Source organism: Neolamprologus multifasciatus, chromosome 13 (assembly GCF_963576455.1).
Source record: "Neolamprologus multifasciatus chromosome 13, fNeoMul1.2, whole genome shotgun sequence".
NCBI classification, from domain to species: domain Eukaryota; kingdom Metazoa; phylum Chordata; class Actinopteri; order Cichliformes; family Cichlidae; genus Neolamprologus; species Neolamprologus multifasciatus.
In genome coordinates, this window is record NC_140451.1 from 2,799,129 (window position 1) to 2,823,598 (window position 24,470).

At 41.1% G+C, this 24,470-nt stretch overlaps 1 protein-coding gene and 1 long non-coding RNA gene across 3 annotated transcripts in view; one reads left to right on the forward strand and one right to left on the reverse strand.

Moving 5' to 3' along the window:
• The window catches only part of piezo1 (piezo type mechanosensitive ion channel component 1 (Er blood group)), a 97,980-nt gene extending 77,699 nt beyond the window's left edge, over positions 1-20,281 (forward strand). Inside the window, exons 40-54 of one of the 2 annotated variants that reach the window (XM_085182169.1) lie at positions 1,357-1,591; positions 3,338-3,473; positions 3,598-3,745; positions 4,357-4,509; positions 6,347-6,408; positions 9,750-9,908; positions 10,752-10,899; positions 11,231-11,419; positions 12,984-13,076; positions 13,403-13,572; positions 15,537-15,659; positions 15,745-15,824; positions 18,133-18,304; positions 19,309-19,450; positions 19,629-20,281. In XM_085182169.1, the coding sequence (XP_085038295.1) occupies positions 1,357-1,591; positions 3,338-3,473; positions 3,598-3,745; positions 4,357-4,509; positions 6,347-6,408; positions 9,750-9,908; positions 10,752-10,899; positions 11,231-11,419; positions 12,984-13,076; positions 13,403-13,572; positions 15,537-15,659; positions 15,745-15,824; positions 18,133-18,304; positions 19,309-19,450; positions 19,629-19,757 (2,139 nt within the window). In that variant the 3' untranslated portion in view covers positions 19,758-20,281. Of the gene's footprint in view, positions 1-1,356; positions 1,598-3,337; positions 3,474-3,597; positions 3,746-4,356; positions 4,510-6,346; positions 6,409-9,749; positions 9,909-10,751; positions 10,900-11,230; positions 11,420-12,983; positions 13,077-13,402; positions 13,573-15,536; positions 15,660-15,744; positions 15,825-18,132; positions 18,305-19,308; positions 19,451-19,628 lie in introns of both variants that reach the window. The other variant, XM_085182168.1, reaches the window with a different exon arrangement.
• On the reverse strand, positions 19,628-22,053 carry LOC146504803 (uncharacterized). Its single transcript, XR_014877482.1, has 2 exons — positions 21,562-22,053; positions 19,628-21,511 (listed from the first exon to the last, which is right to left on the reverse strand). It is a non-coding gene; the product is annotated as an uncharacterized LOC146504803 (long non-coding RNA).
• Between the last annotated feature and the right edge of the window lie 2,417 nt (positions 22,054-24,470).

Here is a 24,470-nt window from a genome sequence, read left to right on the forward strand (position 1 = left end):
TACAGTCACCTGCCATTTCATTAGTGACACTTTGCTAGAACGGGTTGGACCTGCATCAGAGTCATCACGGTGATGGAGGCTGTTGGATCCAGAGATGGCAGTAACGCGTTATTTGTAACGCGTTACTGTAATCTGATTACTTTTTTCAAGTAACGAGTAAAGTAAGGGATTACTATTGCAAAAACAGTAATTAGATTACCGTTACTTTCCCGTAGGAACGCTGCGTTACTGCGTTACTAAAACCGTGATTTTTTTGCGAGAATGTCTCATGACAGTGACGTAAGCGAGTGCGACGTTCGTGACAACAGCTGTGTGCAGATCAACAATGGATCATATATCGAGTGCAGAGAGAGTATGAGCGTGCAGCGTTTAAAGCGTGGAAGTACTGACCTTACTTTGAGTTTGATTCCATAAAAAGTGACAAAAACATTAGTGTCCGTTGTGCGTGGGAAGAAAACTAAACACACAACAAAATATTTTATTTTATGTGCTGGAATGTGCAGAAAATAGGTTTAAATGTTAAACAAATTTCTTCCAGTCAGAGAATGTTGCAGATAATTAAATGTTTGCTTGATGCTTAAAGTTAAAAGATTAAAACTAATAAAACAAGTTTTAAAAAGAGACTTTTCCATTTGATTACATTTTGTATGATGATTATGCAGAAAAAGTAGAATTGGGCTGAAAGATCTATCACTTTATCACCTATTCAGGTTGTAAATCGTGTTTTTAAAAAGTAACTAAGTAACTAAGTAATTAATTACTTTTGAAAATAAGTAATCAGTAAAGTAACTGGATTACTTTTTTGGGGAAGTAATCAGTAATTAGTTACTGATTACTTTTTTCAAGTAACTTGACCAACACTGGTTGGATCTGATTACAGTGAACTCATCGTCGTTTTCAAGAAATCAGTCTGAGATTAATGAATTTTGCGACATTATCCTGCTGGAAGCAGCCTTTAGAAGATGGGTAGCAACAGGCAGGCTGTGGGGTTTGAGTGATGGGCAGGTTGGTACTGAGAGGCCACGAGTGCAGATCAGAGGTTTCAGAAATACTCAGACTGGCCCGTCTCGCACCCACAACCACGCCACCTTCCACCTCACTTAAATGAACTTTCTTGCAGGTTATCTTGACCAAGTCTACATCCCTAAAATTAGTTTGCTGCTGTGGGATTATCTATCTAATCTAATCTAATCAGTCGATCACGCGGCAAGACGACCTTCATTTAAGTGACTTGGAAGCTGGCATGGTTGTTTAGCATATGTGTTGAAGAGGTGTACCTAATGAAGTGGGTGAGTTTATTGTATAATGATCTGGAATTAAGTCCAAATGTATTAAATCGCTCATTTATCAACACAGGATGATGAGAACTACGTGGAACCGAGTACCAGCTCTGACCTCTCTACCATACAGCCCACTGAATCAACACCCACTGGGTCACCAGATACACCAGCAGAAGAAATGCTGCCTCGGGTGAAGAGTATCCAGCCGGACAAGAGGGAAGGAGACGATGAGGACGTAACAGAAGAAGTCCCAAAGAAAAGAAGCAGCATCAGGTTCCGCAGGAAAATAAAAACTCCTAAACAGCAGCAGGGTGAAGGTTTGTAGGTTCATTATATGTAGACTGTGATGATACAGGTTTCTGTGTATTATTGTGGGGGCTTTACTTTAAAATATAAAGTACCTTGGGCTTGTTGTGATTTGGTCCAAAGAGCTGCAGTTAGTGGGGACGGGTTAACTGGAAACTGAAAATTGTCCACAGGTGTGAATGTGAGAGTTCGCCCTGCCACAGACCGCCGACCTGTCCACGGTGTACCCCGCCTCGCGTCCTATGACAGCTGAGATAGCCATAATCTGCCTTTAGCACAGAGACACGTTTTCTAAATACAGTGGTGTGAAAAAGTGCCCCCCCCTCCATCAGGAAGTGATGTCTCACTTCAATGTTTCAGATCATTAAACAGATTTAACTATTAGACAAAGATAACAAATAAATCCAGTCAGTTTCTAAATAAAGGTGTTTATTATTAAGGGGGAAACATCCTTCAAAGTAAAACTAAAGCAACCCAACTCCGTTGTGGTTCCACTGTGCCAAATATAGAACACGTTATCACCAGTAATTATGTGTCTGTGAAGGAAGCCGTCAATAAATGACCTCATTAAAGTCATTAGTAAATTTAATGGATTGAAATTAAATGAAGCAGAATGAGACTAAAGACCGTTTTTTCCACCTTAGTCATCCCAGTGTGTGTTTCCTCCTATTTTACCTCTTTTATTTGACATCTCTCATGCTTTTGGTTGCCTAGTTGGATTAAATGTATTAAACTTAGCTTTGATTCAGTTCTTTTCTGTCCTTCACTGTCACCGGTCCAAGACACCGATCATTGTGAACCCAGTCGAGTTTCCATTTGAAGTGTTGAATCTAAAACGTCCTTGCTGCCGTAGTGAATCTGAGCCAGAGGACAAAACGACATCACTGAACTCTGCAGTCTTTGTGGTGCAGTGGTTCACACTCTCACCTCACAGGCCGGTGGGGGTTCCTCTATGTGTAGCTTGCATATTTCCCCAGTGTGTTTGCAGCTTCTCTCCAGGGACTCCAACAATCCAAAGACATGCATATTCTTCTCGTTTCTAAAATTGTCTGTAAGTGTGAATGTGAGCACGAGTGTGTTTCTCTGTGGCGGCCTGTCCACAGTGTCCCAGCCTTTCTGTAGCCCTGTAGTAGATCAGTGGGAGAAACTGGATGGATGGTTTTTCTTGCCACCAACAGTGGTTAAAATGATGCTGCATTGTTTGAACCTTTCCTTTATGATCCCGAACAGACCAGATGACCTCATCTTGTGCTTCCTACAGACCTGGATTTCCCTCACAATAAGATGGAAAATCACCTGAACACCCGTCCACTTATTTCCCAACATCCTCCTCCAACCTTTAGTGTTCTCTGGTGAACCTGAAAGCACCTGCCCAAGCGCACTAGATCAGCTTTTATAATCAAAGCATCGTATCGTCATATAATATATTTAACAGTTAAGCTGGAAGTGGTATAACTGTAAAGTTGGGAATGTTTAGGAACAACACAGCCAAAAGTGTCAGAGCATGTAAAGTGGCATATGATGCATAAAAACCTCCTCTGGCATTGACATCAGTACAGAAACAGCCCACTGTGGGTGTTCCACCGATGGCCACTCCCCTCTCCATGTCTGTGATTTAAGGCTCACTCTGGTTTTTACTGCTGGGTTAATGTGTCAAGTAAACAAAAAGACAAATGTTGCATCTTCTAAAATATAATCCCCCCTTTCTGTTGTGCTGATTGTAGTTAAATCTCTGGTTTTGACTTTTCCAGTGGAGTCCAGTGGAGCTGAGACTGTTGACTCCAGTAAAGAAACGATGACGACGAATCAAAAAGGCAGGAAGAGAGAAGCAGCCAGTAAGAGAATACGGGATGTGGGACACAAGATAAAACGTGTCTTCATTTATGGGTAAGTCCAAAATGAAAGCTGCTCCTGATGATCTCTTAAGAAAATGTATCATTGTGCTTCTTGGGTTAATGAAAAGGTCATGTTTAAAGGTGCAGTGACTTAATGCGAGCTGATTTCTCTGCAGGATTCAGAGTGTTTACAGGCCAGCTCAGGGTTTCGTCAGGGATATTCTGCACTCTGAGTACCGGGCGGCCACCGACGTCTATGCACTCATGTTCCTGACCGACGTCATTGATTTCATCATCATCGTCTTTGGCTTTTGGGCTTTTGGGGTGAGACACGAGCTCGTCATTGTGTGACTAACGGTAATATACAGAAACGAAAACTACAAAGAGATCAAAAAGATAACATTTGACCTGAATCAAGTGTTTCTGATGCCAGGTCTGTTTTGGAAGTGAGACTTTTAACCTCAGTGAGATGTTTACCTGGATAAATAAAAGACTAATAATTACAAACCCCAAACATCTGCACACAGCTGGAACTGAATAGGCCGACTAACTGCTTTTGTTTGCCAGCGCCCTCTGTGTGCCTCATTGTTCCTAACGTTGATCCTAACATTTAACAACAGTCTTTAGTTTGTTGTCATGGTGTCCAAAGGTATGTAAGTAAATTGTGTTTTAACAAGTTTAGTTATTATTTGTGGTAAGTTTTTATATTTGTCTTTTTTTTCCTTTATTAATCCAAACCATTTATTTGTAACAATGCTTCAGTTTCATCAACACCAGACATTGTAAGACTTTTTGTAATCAAACACGTTGTTGACACTGAGTAAAGCTGAATAATAGTAAATGTCTTAACTATAAAAGTAGATGTCATGTTTGGAAGATAATCTTTAAATCAAGTAAAAGAGAAAAGCCTTCTTATTGCTTTTGTCTTGTTTCAGAAACACAGTGCAGCAGCTGATATAGCGTCCACGCTGTCAGAAGACCAGGTGCCGGAAGCGTTTCTGGTGATGCTGCTCATCCAGTTCAGCACTATGATCATTGACAGAGCTCTGTACCTGCGCAAGGCTGTCACGGGAAAACTCATCTTCCAGGTTTGTTCACATCATAAAAGTCTCATCATTAATTATTCACATATATTCAGAGCTTCACGGGTGATCCACAGTTCAGAGGAACAGTCCACAAAAAACAAGAAACTATTTGAATAAAACTGATTTAAATGCGGCAGCACGGTGGTTAGCACTGTTGCCGCACAGCAAGAAGGTCCTGAGTTCAATTCCACCATTTTTCTGTTTGGTGGAATTGAACTTGGTGGTGGAATTTGGTGGTCTTTCTGTGTGGAGTTTGCATGTTCTCCCCGTGTTTGCGTGGGTTCCCTCCGGGTACTCCGGCTTCCTCCCACCGTCCAAAGACATGCAGCTTGTGGGGATAGGTTAATTGGATAATCCAAATTGCCACTAGGTGTGAATGTGCGATTGTCTGTCTGTGTGTGTTGGCCCTGTGACAGACTGGCGACCTGTCCAGGGTGTACCCCGCCTCTCGCCCTATGACAGCTGGGATAGGCTCCAGTGCCCCCCGCGACCCTGAAAAGGATAAGCGGAAGCGATTGGATGGATGGTTTAAATGTGATCTTTCTCCCATTCAGAGTCATCCTCTCTTGCAGCTGAGGAGCATTTTCAGTAGGGTGCTATTTTTAGTTCACTCCTTAGACGCTGCCTGTATCCTCCTGTACTAGTGCTTCAGAGTGGCATCATAGAGGAGGGGTGGAGAGCCAAAAGCCCCACAGGGAGGTCTGTGGCTATGCTTAGAGGATCTGCCTTTATCTGCTCAATCATGAGGATATAACCCAAAAAACTTGTGTAGATTGTGGAAAACTAGAACATCATCACAGACTGACCCAGTCAGGGGTAACTGCAGTAACTGTGGCAGGACGAAGGGCGTTACTATATTATCGAAGTGTCCAAGCAGGGTGTTAAATGCTTCATCTCATCTTCATCGATTGTTCTCTTACAACTGCACCACAGAAGGATTTATGACAGGAAACAAGTTAAATATCGTGCTCTCCCTCTTCACTTGTATCCCTACATGAGGCAGCGGAGGCTACAGCAAAAACAGAACTAGCTTTAGATCAAACTTGCACTGTTGAGATTAAGATGTGCCAGGTTGAACCTTTCAGTGACCACGCCCACGCTGGAGAGTTAACCACAGCACACAAACCCTCACACGCCACAGGAGAACGGATCAGCACCTGACAGCTCGCTTTCTCCCAGAGGCTTCATGACTGTTATAGTAAAATTCCACGTTAAACCAATTCCCATTAGGGAATGCTGGAAAAAATGACACGTTTGCTCCTAGTCTTAGTTTCCATGCTTCCAAACGCTTGGAAGTTGTGGACTCTGGGTCGTATGCAGCGATCCAGCTCTCATGACCCAAAACAATAATTCAAGGTAGGTTTGAAATAGAAGTTTGTCTTTGCTCTCAGAGTCTGAAATGAAGAGTGCACAGTGGTCAGGGCAGTCAGGGAGGGATCAGCAGGTCAATCAGTGTCTACCTGCACGTGCACCAGAAGCTGATGTTGAATGGGAGATTAGACAATTTTACAATTGGGTATGATTTTCAGTTTTTGTGCTAATTCCTGAACTTGATCGTGTCATATGTTTTCTGTCCGGTCTCATGTTTGTTGAAAGACTCTTTTACATAAAAATGGCTTAATTTGAATCTTTGAAATCCTAAAATCAGTCGTAGGAAAGTTAGAAATGATGTTTTCTTCTTAGGTCATTTTTCTGTAATATTTGTTAGGATGGCATCTGTGGAGCTCCTCGTTTGTAGAACATCTCTCTGTTGTGTTTTTCACAATTCTAACTATTTTATTATTTTAATGACATTTCTTGTTTTGTATATTTTTGCTATCCTGTTGTTTTTTCTCTCCAGGTGATCCTTGTGTTTGGGATTCATCTTTGGATGTTCTTTATCCTGCCCGCGGTCACTGAAAGGTGATGTCAGCTTACGTCCTGCATTTCCTGTATTATTTGTGATAAATTATGACATCGATAATGATCTGAGTCCCAGTATTTTCTCTATATAAAGTAGTAAAAATGTAAACAATAAGTATATGTCAACAAAGGTTTAACATTTTGTCCTCTTTGATATATTAACACCTATATTCATTTATATTTAACTATACAATATGCATATATCTGAAGAGCATCATGAATCCTCTTTTATTAATGATTCAGATGTTTGTGTTTCGTTAGTAGAAGTAGGAAGTGTCCTCTGCTTTAACAAAAACTCCCTCTTGGAGCAGTAATGGATAATTGTTGAGCAGCCTCTAACAAGTGCGTACTTTAATTAGCTGCACCTGCTGAACTGTTTATTAACACAAATATATAATCAGCCGTTTCCATGCACACGCTGCAGCTACATGCGTTTAGGTGTGTAGACATGGTGAAGATGATCTGCTGAGTCTTACAAAGTTGATTCTGTTCATCTGGACTGTTCTCAGTGACAGTTTGAGGCTCGACTGCCTTCGAGCTTCTCCAACCTTATAAACTGTACATTTGCACAATGACCCAAAGTGACTAACAACAGGCCGTGAGGTCATTATTTATGGTCGTTAATATGTAGATTGTAATATTCACAGAGAGTTGGGGAATGCTGCCTTATAAGATGGTGACAGTTGTACCCTCCTTCATTCAGAGAGGATCTTTCTCTGTTTACATAAATGGCCTCCTTGACTCGATTAATATACCCAGACATAACCATCGCCCATTTATCTTCAAAGCAAACATCGACCAGTCAGGGATCAAATTACTGACCCTGTGACTGCTGCACTCTGCATGTCAGTGTGTCCTCGGTGCAAAACCCCGAGTTGTCCCAATGCATCCATTGAAGTGTGAGGTGCTTAGGCCTAGAAGCACTACGAGCCTTATGTGGGAATAAGGTTTGCAGTGAAAAGTGCTTTGAGTGTTCAGTTTGAGTGGAGGAGCTCTATAGAAGAACCATTCACTGCTTCAAGCTCATGGGAAGCTAGCAGCAATGCAAAAAGGCGATTGTTACAACAGCAATACTGCAGAGCATCTCTGAATACACAACATGTTAAACTGTGAAGCGGCTGCAGCAGAAGACCACACAGACGCCTCCTGTCAGCCAAGAGCAAGAAACTGAGGCCTGAGTTTACATGAGCTCATCCAGAGAAGACTGGATATCATCCACCTGTGTGCCAGCAGATTCACACCCAGACTCTCTGCTCTGAGGTTACCACCCTGCAGTGGGAAACATCTCAAGACTTTTTAATGGGAAATACAAGTTATGTTTCTAAAACTAAAAAGTACTAAAAAAAAGAGACTTTTAGACAAAGTATTAAAAAAAGAGCCTCAAAGAAAATGATTGGAAGAAACAGGAAGTGAGGTATGGAATCTGAAACAGTGACACCAGATGGTTTTCCCGTTGATTTCTACAAGAAATTAAGAACAACTTAGAAAATAAGATCTAAGAAAGCAGCTACCCACGTGTTTGATCAGGGTTACTTATTTCTGACAGCGGTCGGACAGGGACAGTCACAGAGGCTGAGGTGAAAGTTGGGGTCATGTTGTTGGACCGTTCCCAGCTGTTCTCTTTGTCTTAAGATTTGTGGAGTGAGTGACTTTAAAGGCGTACAAACTTGTGTATCCCTTTGCTTTACTTGTGTGATTGCTGTGTGTCATGGCACAGGTGGAGAGCTGGGCCTGGTTGCAGTTCATTTGGACTCAGGCACAATTCACAGCACCAAAGCCTAGCAGTTAAGGGTTGCTGCCTACAATTAACAAACCAGTAGCGTTAGGCATGTACAGTGTCACTGCTTCCAAAAATATAAGACATGAAATCATTGTCTTCTGCAAGCACATTTTTCAGAGACGAATGAAAGAGAGCGCATGTCAGAGTTAACGTGCTTAAACTAGCTGATGCACACTGTCAGAGCAGCGGGACAGCTGGGCACTAAAAATCCTCTGAGAGTTCATTACATGGAATAAGGCAGCAGTCTGTCATTCTGCTCCCAGTGTAGTTGGGCCTTTCGTAGCATTGGAGGGCTGCTCTGCACAAAATCCTCAAAATGATTCAGACTCTCTCCATGGATGGAGCACGGACAGCACTGGAAATGCTCCAGGACTCTCAGACAGAGCAAACAAGTATCTGTGTTCGTGTTAGACAATTTGGTGCATTTGCTAATGCTGAGGTCGTCCAATACAAAAGAACTGTGTAAAAGTCTGAGGTTTGGCATCAGTGATGTTAGGGACAAATATAAAGGCAATATTCACACAGCTGGCGGGACACACACTGCAAGCGTAGTGTGTTAGTGATGATGTTCATGGCTGTAGTCCCAACTGTAATCAGACTCATTCCTTCAGCCAAGATCTTGCATGAAGCTCCAGACTGAGGCAGTTGATGGTCATTTTATAATTCTTCTATTTCTGATCAATCACACACATCGAATGGATCGGTGCTTATAGAGTGCTTTTCTACTCAGCCTGAGCACTTTATACATACAGCCTCGTTCACATGAGCGCTTGTTTCCATGCTTAAGTGCTTCCTATGTAAAATTCACACTCCAATATCTGCATCAGAGACTTGAGGTCATCATATCCTCAAGGATATTTGGCATGCACATCAGGGAAATATAATATCTCCTGGCTGTGGTACTGGACGTGTAACCAGAGATTTCAGTAAAACGGGTCCTGACTAAACAGAACCTGAACACCTCGACATAAAGAGTGAATCGTCAGTTGGATATTTTTTAATAGCCTAATTGTGTTTTTTAAGATTTTGAATTACTAGGATTTGTTGTTATTTGTCGTTTGACTCTTGGTTTTGGGGATTGTTAAATTAGCATTATTGTTATGTAAGTCTCACAATGATATGGAAAAAATTCCCATCAAATTTCCCCCAAAATGCAAAATGTTTCTTTTTTGCACGCTTCTTTAAATCAAATTCAAATCATGGTCAACATTGTGTTTGTGCTTTTTGAGTCATTGTTGGGCGAGCACGGATATAATGCAGACTGTGTAGTTTCATCCATCGCTGCGCGGTGCCCTGTAACATTGTTACTGTTTCACAGGTGCTTTTAAGGTCTTTTGTCAGCAGCTGTTATCATAGCAAACCTACTTTGTCTGCGCCGCCTGTCCAGACTACAATATTCCTCTGCTGCTTTGGCAATGAATGTCAAATGTGTGCGGTCACTCTCTGAAGTCAACAATTGTCATTACTTTCCACTTTCCAACTGTTTTCCTGACTGTGTAAACTGGTTTATGAGCTGAGTGTCATGTTTGAGCGTTATGTTCTTTCTCTCGTCTTGTCTTAGGATGTTCAACCAAAACTTTGTGGCACAGCTCTGGTACTTTGTCAAGTGCATTTACTTTGGCTTATCAGCTTATCAGATCCGCTGTGGCTACCCCACTCGTATCCTCGGCAACTTCCTCACCAAGAAATACAACCACCTCAATCTGTTTCTCTTCCAAGGGTACGTACACAAAGACAGTCTGAGCTTCTCTGTGGATACTGGTCTCTGTGTTTGTCTTTGTTCTCTCCGTGCAGCGTGTTGCAGATATCTGTAGGTTCTTAGTCACTCGTGGTAGTTTCGAGTGCTTTCAAAGAAAGCTTGTGGACTTCTTTTACATTTGTGAAGATGTTTCCCTTCTTGACCAAGAGCTTCTTCAGTTCTAAAACATCTGACAGAAACTCCCAGTTATTTAAGTCCACTATTAATCATGTGAGTCGTCACTGGAGTGTCATTACCGCCACTGGCCAAGGTATGAAAGACAAAACCTCAACCCACCATCATGTCACCTATTTAAGTGAACAGGTGTGAGTGGGGACCATGACAGGGAGACACTACAGCTAGAGACAGCTGGGATAAGTTACTAGGATAAGCAGAACAGCTGCACCTGAAGGTTGCAGTGGCCTTATCCATCCAACCGCACCGTTCAGGAAAAGTAAACTATCACGTCCCTGAGTAAAGGTCAAAGCGTTACCGTGCTACCCAAAGGGAAGGGGCATTTCCCCTTGACCCACTGTTGTTTCGAGCTCAACTGTCAGATTAAAATCACCACAAGAGAAGATGATGCCCCGCAAGCAGCGACAGGAAGAAAATCATTACTTTACAACAATTAACCCTACATACCCGAGCTACAGCCAACATATGTGGCCCGTCCCTGAGAAGCATAACCTCTTCATAAATCCAGATTAACATTATTAGTCTTCTTGCAAAGAAAAGACGCACCCTGTACTTCATGTATGTTTGAGATCAAGTGTGATATGTGTATGTGAAATGCGTCAGGAGTCTAAACTGACTGCGTGTTTGTAGGTTTCGCCTGGTGCCGTTCCTGGTGGAGCTCCGAGCAGTGATGGATTGGGTTTGGACCGATACCACATTGTCTCTGTCCAACTGGATGTGTGTGGAGGATATTTATGCCAACATTTTCATCATTAAATGCAGCCGTGAGACAGAAAAGGTATGAAAGAGTGCAACAAAGTCAAAGTTTATTAAAAATGCTCACGAATGAGTCTTTTTATATTACAGGTTTTTGTAATAAACATGATTTAGTGCTGTTGTTTCAGAGTATTCTTATCTGAACCTCCTTGGTGTTTCTGAGTTTACTGGATGGCTCCTCATAAGCAGTTTGGCTTATTGTGGGACCAGCAATGCAGCTCTGAGATCTGCCATGTTTTTGTCCCTTTTTTCTAACTCGTGGTTAATGACAGCAGGACAATAAGTTGTATTTTTAAGAAGTTAAGAAAATGTGAAACTATTTGTTTTAGTAACAACAATCTCTGTGCCCTCAGAAATACCCACAGCCTAAAGGCCAGAAGAAAAAGAAGATAGTGAAATATGGCATGGGTGGACTTATTATCTTCTTCTTGATCTGCATCATCTGGTTTCCCCTTCTCTTCATTTCATTGGTCCGATCTGTCGTGGGTGTGGTCAACCACCCCATTGACGTCACAGTAACTGTCAAGCTGGGTGGATATGAGGTAACACGATCTTCTTGTTTCTTGGGTATTGATAAAATTGCTCCAAATTAAGTTGATGTTAATAAATGATTAATTTAATTTATTGTTATGACTTTCTGTCAAACACATAATAATAATAACAAATAATTAACAGACAACAGAAAGCAGAAAACTAAGAACATAAACTGCTATTTGGCACATTTTAAGACTGTACTGACTGATGAGGGATTAAAGTGGAGTTTGGATCGTAGCCAACCCCGAATGAAACTCTCTGGATCACTTTAAGCCCTGGATATGGTTACAAGACAGGGAACCTCTAACCAGTCACAGTGGCTGCTGGTTTTTCCTTCCCAGTGTCTCAAAATGCTCCCACGTGCTGTCTGGCTGCTGTAGGGTCCTAACCTTTTCATCCTTCTTTCCTATTTAATATTAACCCTTTACAGCCGGTTGGAGCAGCACGCTCCGTTTTGCGTAACTATTTTTAAATCCCTGTAGAACCGGAACCACGTGAGCTAGCGCAATAATTTTTTTTGCATATGAAACCAGAGGAGTTGTACTTACATCTTATGCCATCAGCTTGTCCTCGGTCACAGTTTCCTTCCACATATAGCTTTGCAAAAACTGCATAAAAAGCACTTGCAGCAACAAAAACATAATATTCCAGAAACACGCTTTGCTGATCAGAACAGCTGTTCATAACACTTCCCACATTGAAACAGACGTCAGCGCGAACGATCGCATGTCTGCCATGACCTGCCCGAAACCGGAAGTGATGTCATTTTCGCAGAAATTGAAGTTTTTTACTTGTAGGACTTATAAAAACACCAGTATAGGCTTTTAAGTCATGTTTGACGTCATGCTTTTCTGAATAGTTTCTGTGATGCTTAGAACTCGAATTGCACTGCTAATAGTTTATTTTGATGCTGTTTTTTGCAAATTTGCATCATAGGATTGTTTTTTTGTTTTTCCTGCAGTGTATAAAAATTGCTGTATCTCCAAAATAAAACTATGAAGACACTCAAAATAAATTTCCTGTGGTGGGAAACTATTTTTTGCAACTTTTTTGTATTTAAAGTTTTGAGGGATAAGCCTCTTAAATTTCTCTAACTAGAAATATATGTAAAAAAAACAAAAACGATTTTCAATTTTTTTGTAGTTCATTGCACTTTTTTGCAATTAATGTAATTACTATGGACTTAATGCAGACATATTATTAAAATCTGGGCTGTAACAGTTGTATTGATGTATAGCAACTTGAAATACTCCCAAAAACAGCATGGCACTACAGCATGTAAAAATATAAAGTAAGCTCTGGCGGCCTTGGTTCTATGGTGGGTCTTAAAGGGTTAAGTGTGTTGAGGCGACTGTTGTTGTGATTTGATGCTATAGAAGTAAACTGAATCGAGTTGAATGCCCTCTTTCAAAAGTTGTTGTTTTTACCTTGATTTTCCTGAAATGTGCCAAAAATAATTGTATTCACTGATGTAAACGCTGTCATCACCGGTGAGCCTTCACGTTCTGCACATACGAGGCTCTGCTCTGACTCCAAACTGGGAATGATCACCTGTGTTTTCCTTCTGTCCAGCCCCTGTTCACCATGAGTGTGCAGCAGCAGTACATCAAGCCCTTTTCAGAGGATGAATATGACCAACTCGCCAAAGAGTTTGAAGACAATGCTGTGCGTATTTCAGTTTGGTTTACCTCAACGTACTACAATTATCTGCATCTCTAGCTGTTCTGTGCTCACATGTGACACTCAGTGTGAATCTGCCTCTGCAGAGCATGTCCTGTTTCACTGTGTAACTACACACCATTGTAAAATTGTAAATAATTTAATTTCACATCCAGTATGTAATACCACTAAATCCCGACAGACCAACTGTAACGTTTACACTCTGTCTGCTCCATCCTCAGCTCGCTGTTTAGTCTAAAACTTGGATCATTTTCTGTTGTTTTTGTTTTGGTTGATTTGTCATTAAAACCTTTTTCTTCCTTTGCGTGTAGGTCGCCATGCAGTTCATCATCCTCTACAGTTACGAGGACATTGTGACAGCCATGATCGAGGGTAGTTCTGGATCTGTTTGGAGGATCAGTCCCCCGAGCAGGCAGGAAGTCATTAAAGAGTTACTCGGTCCTGTTGACCTCACGCTTCGTCTGTCCTGGAATTTTCAGAGGTAAAACAATATTCTTCATCTAAGCAACGTTAGAGTACATGTTTGTTAGAGAAACAGTTATTGTCCACAGCCATCTCTAAACAGTGAGGCTCATTTCAGCCGGCGGTGGTGGAGATTTACGGCCGAGAGGCTGTGGGTGTGGGTGTGGACTCAAATGCAGACACAGAGGGAGGCAAAACGGGCGTGAACACAGTGCTTTATTTACAGCGCCTAGTTACCTTTCAAAGCAGGAAACTATGAATGCTATGAACGGAGAACTATGAGGCCAAACTATGAACATGAAACTCTGAGTTATGACTAGGTGCTAGATTTCATGGACGGATCCTGGGAATGGGAAAAGGGGCGGCGGCTTGGATGGAGGTACGCAGTCACTGTAATGGGAGGAGACAAGCAGTCAGTGGCAGTCTAGTGAATCACAGCTGAAGGATTAGACTGTGGTGGTCAGGGCTTACGTGTTGCAGGTTAAAGTGTCATGTGAGGAGGGGGTGTCCAAGGGGATCCGGGTGAGGAGTGTCCAGACAGGATGCAGAATATACTTGGAGTGAGGGACTTGGCAGGGAGGCAGGCAGGTGTAGTCCAATGATGGAGAGGAAGCAACCAGACGACAGAACCAGCGTCCAGGCGGAGATGTCAGTAGTTTAGCTTGGGAAGTGCGACTGCCAGGTGGGTCGTACGACAAAGAAAACTCGGTGAGGAGAACAGCAGTCGTTAAGGGCTTGGCGGCCTAGCGCTAACGTGAGTTAGCTGATTGGAGTCTCTGCCTGAAGGTGGAGCCCAGCGGAGCGGAAACACCCCGTACTCACCCGGACCATGACATTTTGTTTGTTAGGTTTTGTATTGTTGATTGTCATTTATGCTTAGAAATATCTACTTATATATGCTTAGAGTTTTATAATTAGTTGTAGATTGGTAGAGGTTTGATCCTTAATCGTCTGCAAACTTTGTGTGCATCCCAGAGCATCCTGGGAGCATGGGCGAGGTCGTACCTGCTCTTATTGTTTTGTGGTAGGATGAACGTATCTATATCTGTTTTAGTCTAAGTGCCTTTTGTTTAGATGAACTGCTGGACTTCCAGACCAGCAGGTTTAGGGAAGTCTGACCCCACACACACACACACACACACACACACACATACTTACACAACGCACAGGTAAGGTACTCTTTGTTTGTTTGTATACGTCATATGTTAATGAACCTATGTATATTCATGTAACCTCAGTAAAAGAGCAGTGTTACGAGGGAGCGGACGAGAGCGACTGGGGTCAAGCGAAGGAACGGCGTTTGTCCAGTTCTCTCCTGTGCACGAGAAACATGAAGAACTTTGCCTACTCGTGTCTTGCTTTGCTGTGTAGTTAAATTGTCTTCAACGTTCCAGCGAATAGGTTCAAGCTACAAACCTATCATTAATGATAGAAAAATGCACACAAACACTCTCAATCATGGATTGGCCTGCGTGGGATCATCTCTGCACATCTGTGATAAGCTGTTGATTTCATATTTGATCTACGTTCCTGTTCTCACCTACAGTCCTGTAGTAACAGTGTGGATACAAGCAACAGATACAAGCTTTTTATGACAGGGCTCATCAGTGTTACTGGTCCTCCTGTGGAGGTGGTTCAGGCATCTGACTAGGATGCCTCCTAGGTGAGGTGTTTAGGACACGAAACCTGGGGCAGACCTGAGGCCAGCCAAGATGTGTAATATCCACCCGATGGGTCGGTGGGTGAATCTGATCCTGACAAGTTTATCGTTGTCTGATAGACACTCACTTTTTTACAACACCACCTGCTGATGGCGAGTGGAGTAGATCTAGCTTTTATAAGCAAAATAATTCATAAAATAAACAATAAAAATGGATCACGATGAAAGTATCCTATCAGATAAATGTGAAACACATGTTGTGAATATAAAGTCTCTCAGACGTCTCACTGAGGCTGTAAATGTTCTGCTTTTCTCTCTCGCAGGGACCTGGGTAAGGGTGGAACAGTGGAACACGCCTTTGATAAGCACTCCATCGACCTGGAACCAGGGAACCCGGTCAGAGCAGACTTGGCTTCATTACTGGTCGGCAACCGCACTGAGCCAGTGTAGGTTTTCTCTCTGGAGTGTTTACATTAATGAAAAATAGGAATAGTGCTTCTTTTAACAGGTGCTGTCTTGTGTTTTTTCCAGGCTTGTTCCCAGTATGTTTCCTAAGTACATCCGTGCCCCCAACGGAGCTGAGGCCAAGCCAGTCGGTCAGCTGCATGAAGGTTTACAGATTTTATATTATAATGAATACGTTAGTGAACAATTATTTATTTATGAACATTTCCACAATCAAATTATTACTATTATTATTATGTATGATACAGCATAGTTTGAACAAGAAGCACAAAGTCACTCGCCTAACAAGTAGAACAGAGAAGAATCCTTCAATTGTCCCACAAGGGGAAGTTTGGTGGTGGGAGCTGCACCGGAAGTAGATGCAGTCAAATGGGATACTGAGTGCATGTAAGAAAAAATATCTAGTGTATATGAGATAGTTAAAGAGAGGAACAACTGGAGCTGAAAAAATCTATAAGATACATGAGAATAATTGACATGAATAATAAAAAAACTGCAAAACAGGTTACAACATTCGATTTTTACGTTAAAATAATAAGAAAAACGCACGGGAAGTATTAGTATTATTGTCAATAAAATAAATTAAAAGGATGAAATATCCAAATAACTCCCAAACACAATGATCAGTGACAGCTTATTGTGAAAGATTTGAATGATTTTGTTCTTAATGTTCGTCCTGTCATGGTCGCCAAAAGAGCAAAAAGTACAAATGTAAGTGTAGCAAACTGCATATTTATAAAGGCAACAGATGAAGATGAAATTATTGATATAGTGACATCATTTAAGTTTAAGAGATCAATGGATGATGATGGCTTTGATATGGATTTAGTCAAAGACATCACTGGATATAAGGTGAAAACATTTACCTGCAGTTTGTCATTAAAACGGTTTATTCCCTGGAAAGGTGACAATGTCAAAGGTTGTGCTGATATATAAGATAAACATCTGCAGTCCTCTGAGATACTGGAGCAAATATTTTGCAATAGTTTGCGTCACAAAAAACAATGTTTTGTATGCAACACTGTGGCTTTAGAACCAACATAACCACAACACATGATCAAAATATGTTTGTAGACTCCTGTCAGAAACAAAGAATATGCTGTGGGAGTATTCTTAAAGCTTTTGATACAGTTGATCAAAAACCCGTACTTAACTACACACATACGGGCTTGGAGGAGTCACATTAATGACATCTCTCTGCTTATTGTGTTGTGGAAGTATCTGAATGAAGTAGAAAATTCAATAAGCTGAAGACCAGGTTTAAACTATAACGCTATAATATAATAACAATGAATCTGAGTAAAACAAAATTCATAATATTTCGGCATCATACAGATTCTACTACTAGAAAACAAAGAAAGACACCATAGAAAATCTATAATCAAATCTCTTGGTCATGATGCATCACAAACATCATATGTAGCGAACCCCCCCGAATGAAGGATGACACTTTACTGATGACGTTTTGAAGGTTTAATGCCAGTAAACCATCAAGCTCACCGTAAGAGCTGGGGATGTATACATAGAAACAGCGTGTAAGCAAAAATAATCCACACTCTTACAATCGTAAACCTTATAACATGAAGTTCGTTTCAACGTAACATTTAACAAATGTAGCGACTGTCACAAAAACATCTAAACGTGTCCTCATTTATATCATAACCAAACTGTGTGCCTCTATCAAGGAGGCTGCTAATGACAAAAGAAATATCCATAGGCTCCGTTAAGCCATCACATTTAAAAACTCCCGCGACTGTCGCTGAAAACTGCGCCAAAAACAGTTTTACAGGAAATCATCCCATCAAAATAAAAGCTTCTACACACGAACAGGAAGTTGGTAGTAGAAAACAGCAATGAGTGCCAAAATAAGGTGCAAGGAAAGGCATTCAGGGTTATTTAAATCATATATTCTATATTGTTCAATCATACTTACATGACATTCTGTGTGATATCTGGGGAAATGCTTATAAAACACAAATCCAGTATGGGCTCAACATGCATAAACAAACCATCAAATACACTTTTTATTAAAAGAAAAACTCCTGAACTTAAAGACTTGGTCGACCTTGGAGCTGCACAAATAATGTATAAAGCAGCAAACAAATATTTGTCCCACAACATGCAGGACGTCTAATGCCGACTCGTGACCTGAGCCAGTGGTTAGTAAGCACTAATGTCAAATATCACAGCATTACAGTCACAGGAGTGAGTATGTGGAACAAAGATGCTTTGATAAATCAGCACAACAGTTCAGTAAAAATCCCTCACAGAGTTGTAGGAAATCTACATCTGTGGGTCACAGGCTTTCCATCCATGCTCCAACTCAGAATCCCCCAAAGTGCATTTGGAGTATTTGGAGTATACCTCAAACACCAGGCAAAATAAAACAGTCACAGGCTCGATGTCAGCATCCAGATATTTTACTCCTTAACATCTGTGATTGTTGTCTTATAGGTAATGAAGCTGGATACATGGATATAACCCTGTCACTAAATAGCAGTGGGAACCAGGAGTGGTGGGACATTGCTATTGCGAACTGTGACTCCTTGCAGTGTGGTGTACTGCCCATGGTCATATTCAGTGACAAAGTCAGTCCTCCCAGCCTGGGCTTCCTGGCAGGATACGGGTAAGAAACACACAACTACCAATGTAGGAGTTTCAACTGAAACAGTTCAGCTGAATTTTATTTATATAGCATTAAATCACAACAATGATCGCCTCCAGATGTTTATATTGTAAGGTAAAGCCTACAATAATACAAAGGAAACAGATCCCCCCAATGAGCAAGCACCTTGGCAACAGTGGGAAGGAAAAACTCCCTTTTAACAGGAAGAAACCTCCAGCAGGAACAGGCTTTAAATGCTTTATGTACTAGAAGTAAGTGTGAGAGTGTGAGAGTGTAGTGCTCTAACGAGGTGATACTGTGTGCTGCCTCACAGTGAGCAGGCTCATGGTTTCAGACGCTGGCTGGCATCCCTGTGCAGACTTTGTATGTTCTCCTAATGCTTGTGGGGTTCTCTAGCGTTCACAATCCAAAGACATGCACGTGAGGTTAATTAGTGTTTCATGACTGTATGTGGGGCAGACAAAGTCCTTAAAGATGTGACGAAATCAGCACTGTGTGAATGAATGTTTTACGGTGTAATCTGAGTGTCATTAAGACCAAATAATCTCGATGTAACTGTGAGTCTCTTTCTGTTTACTCGCAGTGCTGCTTTACAAAGAAGGTGCATGATCTCTACAGAGCTGTTAAGAAGTTATAATTGCATTCAGGAAACTAAAATGCTGTTATAAGTTTTTTTTTTTACTAGCTGACTTCAGTGTAAACATGTAATAACAATAAATACATTAAAAAAACTCCCCTCGCGCCCCTGTGGGCGGTTTATCCTTCAAGCTCGGGTCCTCTACCAGAGGCCTGGGAGCTTGAGGGTCCTGCAGTATCTTAGCTGTTCCCAGGACTGCGCTCTTCTGGACAGAGATCTCCGATGTTGTTTCCGGGATCTGCTGGAGCCACTCGCCTAGCTTGGAGGTCACTGCACCGAGTGCTCCGATTACCACTGTGACCGCTGAATGAATGAAGATAGATATAAATAAAATATAATGTAATGTAATGTTTCCCCTTCTTTCCAGTATCATGGGGCTGTATGTGTCCGTGGTCTTAGTCATTGGGAAGTTTGTCCGTGGCTTCTTCAGTGAGATCTCCCACTCCATCATGTTTGAGGAGCTGCCCTGTGTGGACCGCATCCTCAAGCTCTGCACTGACATCTTCTTGGTAAGTGTGCGCTGCATGTATGATAACACACATGCATTTAATGTAGACTCACCAATAACAGAGAATAATTAAAGTTAGTATTTCCAAATTGCTAAACGCACACATGCACATCGAAACAGTCGTGTCTGGAGCAGCGATTCTTTAAAATCCACGTCGACTAACCACGTCTGTGTTTCAGGTGCGTGAGACGGGGGAACTGGAGCTGGAAGAAGAACTTTACTCCAAACTGATCTTTCTCTATCGATCTCCTGAGACTATGATCAAATGGACTCGGGACATTATCAGTCAACACCGAGACGGGCAATGATTGGCTGCCTGAGAAATCATGTTTCCTTGGGATAAACTACAGTAAAGCACAAATGCAAAGGTGTCCAGGAGACGATGCACAGAAGGGGATTGTTGAGAACACTCCACACTTACCAAGTGGACACAGCAGACACACAGACCCTAACCCTCCACATGCTGTGGCATATTTGCAGCTCTCTGACAACTTCAGTCAAACCAAGCATGCTCAGTACAGAGTGGACAGGAATGAGAGTGGAACTGCAGTTGATGGGATTCATTATCTGTTGTGCAAAGCTGGACATCATTTCCCTGGAAGGCAAAATCTGTCATATCATGTTGTGCGCATATGTGTGTGTGCACGTTACACTGTAGGTGGAGGCATTTTGCAGACAAAAGCCAATGATAAGAAGAAGCAGCAAAGTCTCTGCATCTCTATGCTACATCAAAATATGCAAACTATAAATTAGAAGTATACCAAAATACATCGAATGTGTCAGCTGGTCACTATGTTAAGTTAACGAGCTCTTTTTCATTAAATTACCATCATTTACAAAAAACAGCTTAAAGGTTGGAACAAATCCACTAAAAGACTACAAATCCTGAACGATTCATTTGATGAGCTGACTGAGAAGTTGGACTCATCAGGCCACGCCCCCCTGTCCTCATCACTCTGTGATTCTGTAACTGATGTTTTTATGTGTACGACCATGCTGTGCATGACGCTGACAAACAGTCTGCCAAATGTGAAGTCAGTTCATGTGAACTCCTGGAATTAACTTGGTGCCAGAATGTCTGTGCAACTAAGTACAACACCTGTTTATACATTATGGTCAAATATACATCATAAAACACTAAATTTCCAGGTTAAAAAACTGTCACTATTTATTCTGTTCATGCAAACATTGTTGCCATTGTTTTTGCTGATCCACACTGTCTTTACAAAACAATCATTTCTTTACTTTCAGGGGGAGAGCGCATATGTTTTCTTTTTGTTTTTAGATATTAAAAGTACCTGTTTCTACAAACATAGAGTTCTTGGTTTTTACATCCCAGCCAATGACAGACCAGGGAAATGGGGTGAATCTGCGATGGTGTCATTTAAACAGTACTTGTAGAAGAAAGTTACTTTTCATCAGTGAAGAAGGAACATGGATGCTAATATGGATGTTCTATTTTGGGGGGGTTAAAACTTAAGAGCAGTTCAGTCTGAACTCCAACATGTTTGTTATCATAAGTTGTCAGAGATTACTCCTGAGATAAGAAAAATATTGTAAATTCAAGTGTCTTATAGTAGCTGACGACTGAAAGGTTCAGAACATAGGACGAGGTCCACCTGTGGTCTAAACGATGTCAGGTGAGTTTTCTAAATTCTAACGTTCCACCAACATTCTACAACAGCGGTCCCCAACCAGTGGCGGTGCGGGGGGGGGGTGGCTTACTGGGCTTAAGCCCGGGTTGTTTTTTCAGAAGCCCGGGGACTTTTGAAGTATAATTATTTCATAGTTAGATGCCTGGCTGACAACTGTATAAAACAAAAAACTGCACACACTATTCGAAACACATAGTGCACACTGTGGGAATTTACAACTGTGCGTAAATCCCCCCTAATATTGGTATGATCTGAGCTCAGACACTAAGCGACTGAGCGAGGGGGCGGGGCAGCTGCTGCCTGCGAGTGCGCTGTTGGAGAAACGGAGACAGGCAGACAGAGGAGAACTGAAGTTCGACCAGGTACCAAAGCAAATCATTCGTACTGTACAAATAATGTAAATATGACTGTGAATCACGAACGATTGATATCAAACTGATCACTTGACCCATATTACGCTACTTGTTCTTCAAGTGAATCAACAAATGGCGAAATGAAAAGCCGAACAACAACAATGCTGTTTCTTTAGAGAGTCTTAGCTTACATGTGTGTTTATTTCATATTTTCAGTTGTTTTCCTCCACGGCTAAATAAATCGGTTTCAGTAATGCACTGATATACAAGAATGGACATAAGGAGCTTCTTTCAAAGAAAAAACTCTGGTAGATGTTATTTTATATATTATGCTTTGTATGTTGTTCAGTATATTTCTGTGCAAAACAAGAGGAACTTCAATACACATCAGTATATTCACAGTTTAAACCAGATATTTACACTTTATGGAAAACACAAGAACATTTTTTTACTGTACAACATCAATTTAGAGTAAACTTGTTTTGTTTTGGATAAATAAATATTGAAATATCTTTTGAATTAGTTAAATGTCAGAATAAAGACAGACAGAGCTTCTATTTTTATCACTTTCATCAAATTTAGGAGTACATGTACACTAAGTTTATTGTCAATTATTAAGAAAACTGCAGACTTGAGCTGAAGAAGCTTCTGCTAGGTTAGTAGAGTCCATGTGGATAAATTGGTGGCACACCTGTGGATGCATATAAGGCAAAACACAGAGCCTGTTTCTGTGACATGGAAAATCAAGAGATGTCAACCAAAACACCAGGAAAAGAATTGTGGAGCTCCATAAGTGTGGCTCAAGTTTGAATACAATTTGGTGCCATTTACAATTAAGAAATACAGATAGTTTCTCTCTTTACTCTTAAAGTTAAATATGTTTTTTATATTTATCAATCTAAAAAAAATAAACATTTAGTCTGATTTGATGTTACAATTAAAAAAGTATTTGTGTTTTGATCTGAAGAGTTTATAAATATCTGGTTTCAACTGTATATTTGATGATTTTCAGCACAAAGAAGGAGAGAGAGGAACAGAGAGGAGAATGAGGACAGAACAGATTGAACAAGAGCAGGTGAGACACACATGTTAGTCAAATGGTTGTTTACCAAAAGTATCACCGTATCATAGGTCCTCATGTATCTCGTACCTAGTGTTTCTTTTTAGGTTTGTTATTTTTCAAATTCTATATTTATTAAGTTATGCAGCCTGTTTGCACAACAAGGCTAAATGATTATATAAACGTTTCTCAATCTAAATAGTGGACTTTGGTAGAATTAAAAAATAAGTGTAGTGCAGGTCTATGATGATTTTTAGTGCTACTATCGTCTAGTTCTAATTCTGGTTCTGTTTTGGTTAAGTCCTCAGTAGTCCTGATTTTGAACTGCTGTAGTCCTGTTTTAATTCTGGATCAGTGCTGGGTCTGGTTGAATTGGGGTTTAGTCCTCGTGTCTTGATGTAGCCCTGATTTTGTTCTGCCTTACTGCTTAATTAAAAAACTAGTTTAAGGTGTCCTGCAGATGTGATATACATTTTTCCTATATGAAGTCATTCTTTTTTGACCAAAACTCAAAACAGAGCCTAGTAATCTTTCAGTCATTTCTACCCGATTTCAGTCTATCGGTTTTCAGCGTTATTTTGTTATCGTTTTTATCGTTTACTCGGTTTTCCTGGGTCTTTTCACGTGTGTTATGAACAGTGTTGGGAAGGTTACTTTGAAAATGTATTCCATTACAGATTACAGATTACATGCCCCAAAATGTATTCTGTAACGTATTCTGTTACGTTACTCAATGAGAGTAACGTATTCTGAATACTTTGGATTACTTAATATATTATCATGCTGTTTACAACTACATGAATGTACTATTGCTGTGATTTATTACTGTTACTGAAGGTCCGCGGCTCCGAACCGTAGTAAAGGGACCTCTGGCTAATACGGTGGGTTCTGTGTCGGCTCGTAGCTGAAAACTAGCTTTACTTTGTTGTCTGGGTCAACTTTGCTAGCAGAGACAGAGAGAGGCGTTGAAAGGCTGCTCCAACAGAACTTATTGTTTCAGAGGAAAACACGAACACGGTGTACAGTCGAGTCTTAATAGCTTACTTACAGCTGGGCTCGTCAGGCTCTCTTCTTGGCTGCAGTGGTTATTATTATATTTACATGCTTCCAGCTCCCGTTTCTGCTCGATGACAACTCGTACTTTTCCTTTTTCTCCCTCCCTCGCTCACAGACACATAACGGGTATGGCAGTCCATTCTCCCTGCAGCACGGACTACACTGCCCATGATGCTACATTCTTTAGAGCTGTACCTGTAGCATTCTGCCTGTTAGCTTAGCACAACAACAACAACAGGCGCTCTCTCACCCAGGAAACATGCAGAGAGAGAGCGTCACCCTGTAACCATGGCAACCGTAACGCTGCCGCCTGGAACAACAGAACGTAGCTGTCAAACAAACCCAAACAGTCCTGACCCGCCACAATATGAAACAGGGAAGTACTGCCGTGTAATCCATTTATTTCAACAAAGTAACTGTATTCTAAATACCACCTTTTTAAACGGTAACTGTAACGGAATACAGTTACTCATATTTTGTATTTTAAATACGTAACGGCGGTACATGTATTCCGTTACTCCCCAACACTGGTTATGAATAAATCTTCTTTTTTTCGGTACCGGTACTAGTTTTATTTTGTTGTATTTATCCGCGACACCTTAAAGAGGTCCATGAAAATATTGTCGGGCATAAACCGGTCCGTGGCGCAAAAAAGGTTGGAGACCGCTGTTCTACAATACACCATTTTATTAAATAAATATTTAATATTTATTCAGGAAACACCAAAAAAAACCCATGCACAAAGATTCCCCACACTCCCTTTGCCTCTCCCGGAACTTTTAAATGGTGTTTGGACCCCGGGGAAACATCCTGGAGAGGACACAGGAAAGACAGGTGAGTAATCTCATCAGCAGCTACTTCTTTGCAGCGCGTTAGACTTTGCACACACACGTGCAT